The following is a 13191-nucleotide window of genomic DNA, read 5'->3' as shown; positions in this document are numbered from 1 at the left end:
GTGAGTTCTGAGAGGGCAGCCAGCAGCGTGGAAATCTCCATTTGATGTCCACAACGTGCCAGGCGTCATGCTGGCTAGGCAATGTTTATAAATGCCACACGACTTCAGCTAGGCCTTGAAGACTTAGGAAGGTGGATATTAAGAGGGCAAAGGCACTATATTGAAAGCAGTAACACGGGTAAGGCCCAGGAGGCAGGAATTGCCATATTGTGCCACCTGCCTCAGCCCAGGAAAGGAGAGCAGCAAATGGAGAAAAGCAGTCCCAGCTTCCTACCTCAGCTCCTCTTCTACTGGTGTGTGACTGCGTTAGTTTGCTATTTCTGCTGCAACAAATTACCACAAACTTAGCCGCTAAAACGAAATCAATTTATCTTATAGATGGAGAGGTCAGAAGTCCATTACGGCCTCATGGGGCTAAAGTCAAGGGGTCAGCAGGGCATGTTCCTTCTGGAGGCTCTAGACGAGAATCCATCTCCGTGCCTTTTCCAGCTTCTAGAGGCTGCGTGCGTCCCTTGGCTTGTGGCCCCTTCACCTCCAAAGCCAGCAGTGGCCAGACAAGTCCTTCTCACACTCATCACTGTGACACTATTCTTCACCTCTCAATTCCATTTTTAAGTGCCCTTCTGACTACACTGGGCCCGCTCAGACAACCCAGGATAATCTCTCTTTCTCACGGTCAGCTGAGTAGCAACCCAACTCCATATGCAACCTCAATTCCCCGGCTACATAACGTCTCCTATTCACAGGCTCTGGTGATGAGAATGTGGGCATCTCTGGGGAGCCATTATTCTGCCTACCACAACGACCTCGAGTCAGTTAACAACCTCCTCAGAGCCCCAGTTTCCTCACCTGAGACAGTAACAACTCCTCCTTCAAAGAGCGGCAGTGAAGACCAGATCATCCAGGTGAAGCGCCCGACCACGCGCTCAGTGCTCAGCCCAGTATCAGTTATCGTGCTCAACTTTACAGAGAAAGTGGTCAAGCAGAGACCAGAACTGGGTTTGTCTGCATTCAATTCTTTCACTATAAGCTGGGACTTTATTATAGAAGGTGATCTCTGAGTTTTTCAAGATTTTAATGTTTTTGGCTCTTTGTCTAGGAGGCTTATTCCAGCTTTAAAAAAAAAAAAAAAAACCTTGAAGAAATCGGATGAACACACACACACACACAGACCCCAAAACAGGACAACTTTAAAAAGATAGAAAATATTACAAAACAACTAGAAAGTGAAGATGATAGAATTTTTCAAATATATGGGTTCAAGGAATCAAAATATCGACAAACGACCACTACGTCTGGTTCTGAACTTTCTTCACACCTTTGCTTTCCCCGACCCCGTCCATCCTCCACTCCCTAGTTCCCTACACACTCACCTGAAGGCTGACCCCTCATCCTCCTGGGAAACCCACCCCACCCCACCTCCTCTAAGCAACCTTCCCTGAGCTCATGCGAGCGTCCTGCCTCCACGCTCCAGCAAAGCCTGTAACAGACCTGTCAGCGCACTCGCGTCGTGGGCAAGCCTATCTACTGGCCACACAAGCTGGTGGCACTATTAATGGTGGGGAACAAGCTTATTCATCTTTATAGCTGTAGCACACACTGGACCTCAAACGCTTGCTGAATTAATAAGTCATGCTTCTGAATCTAACAAAGTGCGGAGACGCCCCTTTTGGCTTTAGTTCTTATCTAGCAGCATTTACAAGGCTCAAGAGATAAGGCATAACGGGAATAAAGGCGTCTCCTACGAAAAATGATGACACCCTTGCTAAAATAACAGCAACATAATTAAAAAGTCAGTGTATGTAGGGGCTGGCCCCGTGGCCGAGTGGTTAAGTTCACGCGCTCCGCTGCAGGCGGCCCAGTGTTTCATTGGTTTGAATCCTGGGTGCAGACATGGCACTGCTCATCAAACCAGGCTGAGGCAGCGTCCCACATGCCACAACTAGAAGGACCCACAGCGAAGAATATACAACTATGTACCGGGGGGGCTTTGGGGAGAAAAAGGAAAAAATAAAATCTTTAAAAAAAAAGTCAGTGTATGTATGGGGGGAAATGCATGGAATTTCTAGTATGCTTATTCCAATGTGTATCAATCAGTACCCGGGGGACTCAGAACACAGGCAGATCATTAGAAAAAGATTTTCCTTGGAGCGAGTAGAGTGACAATGAATTAGATTATTGGGGAAAACCAAGTGATCCTGGAACCTGTTTCATTCACGGAGAATTGTTTAAAGCTGACACCTGGTCCAAATTACCGAGAGTTAAGCCCAGAAAGCCGAGAAAAGAAAGCAATCTCAGAGTCAACCGTGCCCAAGAAGCCAGCCCCTTGTTTGTTCAACGCCTTTAAGAATGTCACCTACAAGGTAAGAAAACCCTACCTTTCAGACTTCTTGATGTTATATAAAATTTCACAATCTAACAGAAAAGCGCTCCAAAAAAAGCTTTATTCATGAGTAAAGATATGGAGGAGGGCGCTTTTTATGTGTTCTGACTCAATTCTACCAGTAAATCACAGCATCATCAGAGGCCATCTGGTGGAGCAGAGGGACCCTACACTGGAGTCAGAAGTTCTTCCTCTAAAATACTCCTCTTAAAGAAATTCATTACATAGTAGTTCCCAAAGGGTGTTCCTTAGAAAACTAATGCCCCAACGTTCCCTCGTCAGTTAAGTTTAGGAATTTCTAAAGGTGGTAGAAGGGAGCGGAAACAATATCTTCGGTCAACAGTTTAGAGTATTCTCAAGGTGACATTTAAGTATCACGTGAATTTCAGTTCAATTCATTAGGATTCTAGCGTCAGGGGACCGTGAGAAGCCAACAGGGGCTCTATCCAGTCCTGCTGTGAGTGACCCCTGCGGACGGGTCCGTGGAACCCGAGAGGCCGGGCAGGAGGAGAAATGGGAGGGGGTCCGGAAGGACAACACCCCACTGCTAAAACCATTCTCACTCGAGCAGTTTCAAGGAAAAGTGTCCCTTATTGGTCACTTATTCAACCTTTTAGCTCCAACATTGGTCAAGCAGGGTGTTGGAGTCGTAGGAGCAAGAAGACAAAACCTTGGCCTCAAGGAACTCAACAAATATTCTCTGAAGAGACCAGCTCATGTTCTGGCGGCGGAGAGACGTGGTCAGTTCTGCAGTGAGGACAGCGCACAGCACAAACAGAAGCGGGTACACGGTGCTACAGGAAAGGGAAGAGGAAGAGCCGTGTCCGCCCGTCAGTGGACTCACAGACTATCTGGTGCGGCTGCTTTAAGAATACACACACAACACTATTTTAAGGGCCTGCAGCCAGGCAGCTTGCTTTCTAATTAAGCTACTACAGACTTTAAGGCCATTGCTTTATTCACACACAAAGCATTTCACACATGATGTGGCCTTATAAAACAAGGATTGACTCTTGTCTCCACCCTCTCCAACTTTACAGACAGACACACTCAGATACAGAAAAGTTAAATGTTTTGCTTAAGTTTATAGATCCCGTCAGGGGCAGACAAAGGATAAGGACCAGACACTGCTGGCCCCCAGGCCACGGTTCTCAGCCCTACACAGCGCTGCTTCCCTTTTGTAGGTCAAATAAAAAACAGGATCAAAATCTGCTGTAAATTTTCTCTTTTAAAAAAGTCATTGAATCACAGCAGAATATAACATTTTACCAGAACACATTTTTAGGCAAATAACGAAATAACCATGAGATGCAAAAAACCAAGCAAGCAACTTAAAAACATTGACCCTTCTGCCAAATTTTCTTTAGGCAAAAGAAGAAAGAAGCCTGTCTGTCAAGATTCAAACGTGAAAAGATTCAAAGAGAAATAGGCTTTGCAGCCTGGGAAGAGTGGAGAAGTGCAGGGGAGCTGGTTTCCCTCAGGATCTTGAAACAGTCACAGACTGCCCGCCAAATTAATCACTCAGCACTTTGAAAAGATGAAACATTAACGAGAGATGTGTAAGACCTATTATAAAAAATTAAAAGGAAGGTTTGAATAAATGAATAATCACGCTGTGATCCTAGAAAGGGAAGCTAAATGCTATGAACACGTCAATTACCTCTCGGTCCGCTTATACATTTAATACAACACCCAAAATCCAGCCAAGTGCACGGATGGATGCAAAGAACCTCCCTTAAAACACAAGAACTAGAGGAAGTGGAGTTCAGACTTTACCAAGTAATAACTTACAAAGCAAGAAATAAAATTAGATTTACTCATACAAAAAGAGGTTTCTAGACCAAGAGAAAAAACACAGAAACAGACCCAATTACACATAAGAATCTATCTGATGGGGGCCGGCCTGGTGACGCAGCGGTTAAGTTCGCACCTTTCACTTTGGCGGCCCAGGGTTCACCGGTTCGGATCCCGGGTGCGGACATGGCACCGCTTGGCAGGCCATGCTGTGGCAGGCGTCTCACACAGAAAGTAGAGGAAGATGGGCATGGATGTTAGCTCAGGGCCAGTCTTCCTCAGCAAAAAGAGGAGGATTGGCAGCAGTTAGCTCAGAGCTAATCTTCCTCAAAGAAAAAAAAAATCTTATGATAAAGCAAGCATCATCAGGTGAGGGAGAAAGGAAGCATTGCTTTGTAGGAGCTGCTAAGTGCTAAGCCAATAAGACAGGGAAAAATCAACTGTGCTTTGTATTTTAAGCCAAAGTAAACCCAGGCAGCATAAAAAGGGCCAAATAATGTTTAAATTTAAAAAGAAAGAAGTCAACTAATTAGTCATTGGATTTTTAGAAAAAAATAAAAGAAATCAAGAAAAAGAACCACCGATTTAACGACATGAACATATAGAACTGCAATATAAAAAATAATGATAAAAGTAAAACAGCTAGGAAAATAATGGACTGAGATATAACAAAGGGTTAGTGCCCACACCACCTAACGGGGGGCCTGCGTCAACTGACAAACCAACCCCAAGACTGAGACCAACAGGTAAAGGACATGGGTAACTGAGGCGAAAGGAAACAGTCAAACAACAAAAAGAGAAAGCAGTTAATAAGTGCTCAGGTGGTAAGTGAATTCTCCTTAATCTCCTTTATTATAATGTGTAAAAATATCAAACATTAGACAGTCTGAAGGGAGTGGCAAAGTACCAGAGAACCAAATCTTAAAACTAAACTCTCGCACTGCTGATGGTGGGAATGCGCTCCCCTCTTAGCACACCCCAGCACCTAGCTTGATGCTTCATATATGGTACATTCTCAAAATCTCTGTAGACGGATGGCCAGCTAGCCTCAAGAAACAGATGTCAGAGAGCGTCATGGCTATTTCTAAGACAATCACAGAAAAAATCATTACGGCAATGGAAAGACACGTGCGTTTATAAACACTGTGGCTTGTTGAATCAGGATATCTGCTTTCTACCACAGCAGTCTAAACACATCTTCAGTTAAGCTCTGTATAACCGAATGTTAAGTGTGTCAAATGTTTCTCAGGCCTCAGTTTGTGTACACAAGCTAAACATAACATTGACCTGGAATTTACATTCCAAACTGTACCATTAAAAAAAAAAGTGTGCACACGTTTCTCTTACAGAACATCTGCTATTAATAAGAAATAAAATACTGTTGACTTCAGGGGAGGAGAAAGAAAAGGGGAAAAAACTCAAATGCCCAAGGCAAGATTTATTTTAGGTAATCCTTCAGAGTGCACACATTATGGAAAATCATCATTCCAAATTTGTCTCTTTCTTCTAAAAATGATTCATGAAGCTTAAGTGGGAGCTTATCCACAAAAATAGGGTGAAACAGGATTAATGAGGATGAATCTCGGCCCTTGCAAAGTTCATCTGCAACAGGATTTTGACAAGATCTAGCTAGAATCACAAGGTAGGGAAGAAACGTGGTAAAGGTAGACTGGATGGGATTTATTCTGAGAAGTAATTTTACATAATCATTTGTCAAAATTAGCAATTTGACAAAAGAGGTTCGTTTTGTATCTTCAAGTAGTTTTCACCCATTTATCACCTTCCTTAGCTTAAAAATAAAAAAAGGAAAAACACGGAAAAAGGCTACTATCTTGTACTTGGACAGATTTTTCCAAAAAGAAGAAATATTTTGGAAACTTCTGAATGAAAAAGGAATTTAGGATAAATTATTAGCACACAATATAATCTAACAGATAACAAAACATACTCCCATGCTCTGGAAATATCTTCCTCACTCAAGAACTTGAATGCTACCATCATGTCAGCAAATGACCAATTTATATATAATCTTCAGTTGGGGTCTTCTTCAAAGGGCGCTACTTAGTTTTCCAAGAAAAGTTGAATATCTGCTTCTTCAGCTTATTGCAGTTGGTAGTATTTTGTTTTCAAAATTCAAACTTTGACTCACTAAGTCGTCTTAGGCATCTGAGGCTGCACAGCTCAAAGTCTTTCAAGTGGACGGAAGACATACTATGTGACAGCTTGATTTCCATTCCCAATGTCCCCTGGATGAAAAATGTGACTACGATAGATTCTCTATGCATAAAACAATATATACATAAAGTGGCCAGTCATACAATTGTTTGATGTCTTAATACTATACTGTTACAGTATAAACATATATGTATACTGAAGCAGTCTAACACCCAGTAATAGAAGGAAGGGAACATATTTCTGGTTGATCTACTGGGGTAAAGATGATATGGCCGTCAATCTGATCACTCACTTGCAAATACCGACTGAGCCCCTGTTATGCGCCAGATGCTGGAGAAAGAACACTCAACTGAAGACACATGGGCCCTACCCTCAGAAATCTCAGTCTGGGGAAGAAGACAGATATTAAGCAAACCACCTCATAACTACATACATAAATACAAACTATGTTAAGTGCTATGCAAGAAACAACAGGCTACCCAATTGAGACTGGGGGAGACGGTGGAAGTGATATTTGAACTAGACCCTGAAGGAGAGCAGGGGTTTGACAGGTGAAGAGTGGAGCCCTAGCGGCTGGGGAGGCAAAGGGCACATTTCAGGCAGAAGGCCCAGTACATGCAAAGGCCCTAGTGTGAGGAAGAAGGGGCGAGAGCAGATACCAGCTAAGCAGCCACTGGTTTAGTCCAGGGTGGGGGAACGGGCTCAGACCAGAGCAGTAACAAAGGAGATGGAGACAAGTGAGCAGAGGAAAGTGTGACCGACAGAAAACTGACAGGAGGTCATGACTGAGATGAGGAAAGAACATGCAGCAAACGGAAAAATGGGCAGGATATATGTTTAATTTAAAATGTAAGACCTCAAATAATATATGATTCAGCTAAGGAAAAAAATGGCTTTGGGAATAGTGAAACTGGCAGTAGGCTTATGCTGCAATGTTGACTTTAATACCTTCTAACACTACTTCTTGAAGGAAGTGGATTCCTAAATTGTGGTACATCCAACTGAGAACACAACCACCAAAAACTTTGACCAAAACTTATAACTACACACAAAAAAAGAGATCATGATAAATTTTAAAATGCAAGATATATAACTGCAGACACAGTATGATGATCAAGCTACATTTTTAAAAAGCTAAACATTTAAGAGACTATATTTGAAATAGCATAGTATTTTCTGCTTGCCAAAAGAACACTGTAATTATTTAATACAAATACAGAGAAAAGGAATCAAGAAAATTAAAATATATAATCATAAAGATAACATATGCAAAAGAAGACACTGACATACATTTCTGTTCAAGTATGAATGTCTTAAAGCGGATCATTTTTACCTTTCTTTAATGAATGCAACGCTGAAGTGAAGAAGGTCAAGTACCCAGGAGGCTGGGGCGAGCCACTGAACTCGAAGTAGCCAAGTACTCCAGGCTGCAGGGAAAGAGCAGAAGGGGTGACGGAGGTATTGTTGGTCACGGTATAGCAGGGGATATTTTAAAACAAAAAAGACATGCCATTATAATCTGACAATTGCAATTTGTTGCATTTCACTTTTTTAAAAAGCCTAACTTCATGAAAACAGTTGCAGCTTAGGGCTGACCTTTCCCTCCACTCAGACAAGAAACGGGGTAAAGGATAGAGCTGCAGCGGGTTTTACAGGGACGATTCCGAGCTGAAACTTCCTCCTCTCTCCCTAAGGGGGTCCTTCCATCCTCTGCTGAGAGCTCCCCTGAGTCCCCGGTTCAAAACCTCACCATCAAGTTCCAGCACTCACTTTCTTTAGCAACTCCAGGCAAGCTCTATCAGTAACGTCTTTGTAACCTTTCTTAGATTTCTTCCTCAATAGCTTCCTCTTACTCCAAACATACCCTCACATTTACTGGAAATCAGGTTAAATCTGATTGGCTCCCAAGTCGCCCTTCCAGGGGCTCTTTCCTCCCCCGACACCCAGAAACCAGCACCCACAGTGGCAACCCTCCTCTCTCTCAGGTCAGTCTGCGGAGACCCTACATCTTGCCCTCTTGTCCCTCCACCCCGACAAACTTCTTTCCACCAGCTCGTTCCACGTCTCTAAGCTTAGCACAGAATGCCCCTCCACTCTGCCAAACCCACCAGCTGTCCCCTACCGGTACAGTCTGCCTTCCTGTTCAGAATAATTCCTTCCTTCTTTGAAGGCCCTGTGGCACTCACTCTGTCCGGTTTTGTTTTGTAATAATCGCATCTGTCTTAAAGGCCAAACTGTGAGATCCCTGAGGAATCAGTGCTAAGCTTAGAGTCATAAGACCTAAGGTCAAGCCCAAAGTGGAACGATCTTGGGTGAGCCCTTCGATGAGAAGCCTCAGTTTCCTTGTCTGGCAAATGGAGAAGATTCATCACTGGGGCTGAAACTTCCAAGTAGTTTGACCAAAGAAATTTCATAAACAACACAAAGCAAACAACCCCACAAGCAAAACTACTTTCACTTTTCATTGTCAAAGAAATGAAGGTCACAAGATTCAACACCTCTATGAGGTGATTAACGGCTGTATAAATTGAAAAATACCAGCTATTTAAAATACAAGACACTTAGGGGGCAGGCCAGTGGCGCAGAGGTTAAGTTTGCACGTTCCGCTTCTTGGCGGCCCGGGGTTCACCAGTTTGGATCCCGGGTGCAGACATGGCACCGCTTGGCACGCCATGCTGTGGTAGATGTCCCACATATAAAGTAGAGGAAGATGGGCATGGATGTTAGCTCAGGGCCAGTCTTCCTCAGCAAAAAGAGGATTGGCAGTAGTTAGCTCAGGGCTAATCTTCCTCAAAAAAAAAAAAACAAGGCACTTAAAAACATTTAAGTGCTATTTTTCAAATATTCACAATACTGTGATGGTCTGTACTAAATTTTGAAAACTGGCATGTTGGACAATATAACTTAAAATCAGTATTTCAAAATAATAAAAAGAGGAAATAAAGGGAAGTGATAGTTACTTGTTTATTTCTATTGCAAAGTATCACTTAAAAGTTACTAAACTGGCTCTGGTTTATGCTTTAGGTAAGACAAATTTCGCATCCGTTTCCCCAAAGTTTCAATGTCTCCTTAACAGAAGCTGTATTCAAGAAATGATTATATATTTCAGAGTTTCTTTCACAGTTCTTTCTTAGATCTGGGAAAAGGGGCATTGGGGGAAAAATGCATGCATACTGACATACATGGGCCTTTCTAGGTCTAGGCCCCTTTGCTCAGCTGAAAATAAACCCAGGGGCTGGCTCAAAGCAGACAGCTGTAACTCTGCGGCTCTCTTTCAGATGAGCTAGCCAAGCACAGAAGACAGCCTGACACTGGGTTGAAGTCGGGAAGCAAGACCTACTGACACACAGATCGCCCCTCCTCACTCTGATGCTCACCAGTGTATAAAGACCACCCAACCCCAGGTTCTAACCGCAGTCTTCCTATTAGTCCACCCCAGATGCTTAGACGGCCACCAGGTAAATGGTCACAGGAACTCAACTGCCAGTGTTCCTCCTTCCTTCATTCACCCAACTAATCAAAGCTTTAATCGGGACACATGACAGTAGCAAGACACCTCTGTGACCTTATCTCCTACCACTCTCCTCTCTGCTCTGGCCCTACCAATCCTGTTCCTTCCTCAGGATCTTTGCACTTACTGTTCCCACCTCCTGGAGCATTTTCTTCAAATTTCCTAAGGGCTGAGTTGCATCACATAGGCTTCAAATTTCTGGTCAAATGTTGGTTTCTCAGAGGTCGTCTTCGAACAGTTACATAACCCTCCCTCCCTGTCCTCAAATCTATAGAACCCTTCTTTATTTTTCTTTGTAGCACTTATTATCTGAAATTAGCTTGTGCATTTGTTTCCTAGAGCTGCCATAACAAATTACCACCGACTTGGTGGCTGAAAACAACAGAATTTATTCTCACAGTTCTGGAGACCAGGAGTCCCAAGGCAAGCGGCCTTCTCTGTGTCCTCTCCTCTTCTTAGAGACACCAGTAGTGGGATTAGGACCCACTCGAAATCTAGAACGATTTCATCTCGAGATCCTCACCTAAGGACATCTGTAAAGACCCTATCTCCAAACAAGGCCACGATCTGAGGGTCTGGGCGGACAGGAATCTCGGGAGGACACCACTCAGGCCCCTACACCTTGTTTATTTATTTCCTGTTGGCCGTCTAGCTCCACGTCAGAAGTCCCTGAAACAGAGGCTCTCTCTTGCTCATCACCACATTTCCAGCTCAGAGCAGGCACAAAATAAACATTTGTGAATGAACGAATGGGAATAAAAAGATAAATAAGACAAAGCTCCCCCAGCAAGTTTACAATTTAGCGAAGAACAAAATACGATGAGTGCTGATTATGACTTGACCCAGTTTGTGTGTTTTAACTACATTCCACGATGTATAGTACATTCAGGACCTGCTCTAATGAGGAGGAGGAACACAGGATCTCTACAGGAGGCCAGCAAATCCTCAAGAGCATGAAGTCCCTCCTAAGGGAGCCCCATCTGCAGCGCAGCGTACCTCTCAGCAGATGGTGCACCACCCTCTAGTGGCCGTGAGAATAGTTACCTTGGTGTGTTTTTACTCAACGGCACTTGAAGTATTTCTGCACTAATGCTAACTCACATCTAGAAAATGTAAAACTATTTCATTTCCAGTGCTATAAAACTACGAATGGACAGAAACAGTATCTACTTCTTTGCTCAACATTCAGAGTAGAGTTCACTAACAAACAGCTGGATAATACCAGGCGCCAGGCGTTCTACTAGCTTTTTCTCCAAGATACTCAGGTTTTCTGCCACCTGGTAATTTACCTAACACCCTCTTTCTCCCTCCAAAAGATTCCCAAGCCTTTTCCCATTCCACTTAAATTTAAAACAATTTGGTTTACCAAAACTCCTAAGAATAAACAAATGGATGTATGCTAAATTCACTGCTCTTAAATGGATAAATTACAGAAATTTGTGAAAACATTTAAAAAAGATTTTGGCTGCAGATACAGTCATAAGTAAGAGTTCTAAATAATACTGTTGGTATTTGGTGGGTAGATTATAAGGTAAAAATCAGATGATTCTATCATGTGTTTTAAAAAATTTTAATAAAAGCACTATTGATGTAGAAGTTACCAAATGATGCCTTAAAAATATCAAAATTAGAAGAGCCATAAAACTAGTCACTTTGAAAGTGACATTACCAATACTCGGGCCTATTCCCTTTCCAACCAACTCAATGTCCACCAAAATAAAAAGGGCATAGGTTCTGTCTGACTATGTGGTCCACAAGTAATGAACTGCATCTTCCCGTCTGCATCTTCAACAGGCAGGAAGAACCCTTGAGGAAGAGGGACTCTACAATTGGAGCAAATGAAGAAAATAGGATTTCTTACCATGGTTTGCAACGAAATGACTTAAAGCTCTTGATGTTCCTTTGTAGTACGTCTATTGGCAAGTTCACTTCAGTTTCTAGCCATATTCATTATTTATAAGGCAAGTTACTATTTTAAGGCATATCTGGGAAGAAAATTCTAGACCATACCTCGATACTGTGATTATCGTACACAGGACACTCCTAGCCCTGCATTAAATGCTAACGAGTGAATTAATAATGGGAGACGGTACAGCTCTGCTGCTTCAACAGTCAGCCAACAGCCACAGCCCCACCCTTTACCACTATTCATTCTTGGAACCACTTGTAAAAACGAAGGAAAAAAGTTAGTTAAATTAAAAAGCCAATACTGTCAAAATTTTTCCATCACGAAAGAGGGGTTCAAAAATGACGTAGAATAGTTAAATATTCACCATTTTAACCTCTAGATAGACGGTGAAGTTTCAACTCAGAGACTTTAAACATTCCTTCAAAAGGAAGAATTCTGGGAGCCAGAAGACCTGGGCTCCAGTCCAGTGTCCACGCAGGGTAAATCATACTCTCTGTACCATCTTCATCTGCGCAAAGGACCTACAACTTCCATCTATCTCACATGGCCGCTGGGAAGATCACAAGTAAAAGCACTTGAAAACTAGAGGGCACTGACCAATGTAGAGTTGACTCATTATTTGCTTGCTAATAATGACTAAAGTATTTTGGAATTTACAGAGTCAAGTATTTATAATATTCACCCTTTATCGTCTTTCTGCAATGTTCAGTAAAGTAAGGCACATCGTTTTCTTCTAAAAATCGCATCTGGGCTCCAAGTCATATTTTCCAAACAGAAAACTACGGTTAATGATAGGCAACCTGATTTGGGTAGGTTTGAGATATATTAGTCAAATAAAATATTTTCCATTAAAGTTAATATTTTCCATTAAAATTAAACTTAAAAACTTCTGCTCTTCTGGGTAATTCAATATCAAATCATCTCAAATAGGCTTTTGAAAGGATTCACCTGTAGGACTTATAAAAATTCAAACCAAGATACAATTAGAGCATTCCTCTTTATAACAGCAATATAAGCAGATATGAATGGAACTCAGTATACATATGGTAAAAGTTTACGTCAGTAGAGAAAGTTGTTCATTTCAGGATATCATCACTTCCCAAGTAACGAACACTAACTGCACAATTTATGATGATCTAAACTGCTCACAAATATCTGGATTAGAGATGAATAAACTTATAATTAATCAATATAGCTTTTTTAATGAGGGGAAAACTATCAAATGCACTCCTACACAATGTCACAAACACATCTAGAGATAGAAGCAAAAAACAATGCCATTCTAACAAACCTCAGAAGTGCCACAAAAACATTATTTCACTCTAATTTTGGTGTAACTAAGCTTAAACACACTTGATATTGAAACCCATATTTATAAAAAATATAAATTAGGAAATAAGGCTCTTGATCAAAACAAGC

General features: G+C 42.1%; 1 protein-coding gene across 2 annotated transcripts in view; it reads right to left on the bottom strand.

Moving 5' to 3' along the window:
* TXNDC11 (thioredoxin domain containing 11) overlaps positions 1 to 13191 on the bottom strand; it is a 55071-nt gene that overhangs the window by 25901 nt on the left and 15979 nt on the right. For both annotated transcript variants that reach the window (XM_070484921.1, XM_014849959.3), the window contains exon 5: positions 7686 to 7779. In XM_070484921.1, coding sequence (XP_070341022.1) covers positions 7686 to 7779 — 94 coding nt within the window. The remainder of the gene's footprint in view (positions 1 to 7685; positions 7780 to 13191) is intronic.

This window comes from Equus asinus, chromosome 14, assembly GCF_041296235.1.
Source record: "Equus asinus isolate D_3611 breed Donkey chromosome 14, EquAss-T2T_v2, whole genome shotgun sequence".
Classification (NCBI taxonomy): Eukaryota; Metazoa; Chordata; class Mammalia; order Perissodactyla; family Equidae; genus Equus; species Equus asinus.
Note: the sequence above shows the minus strand (reverse complement) of the source record. Positions and strands in the feature narration are given on the sequence as shown.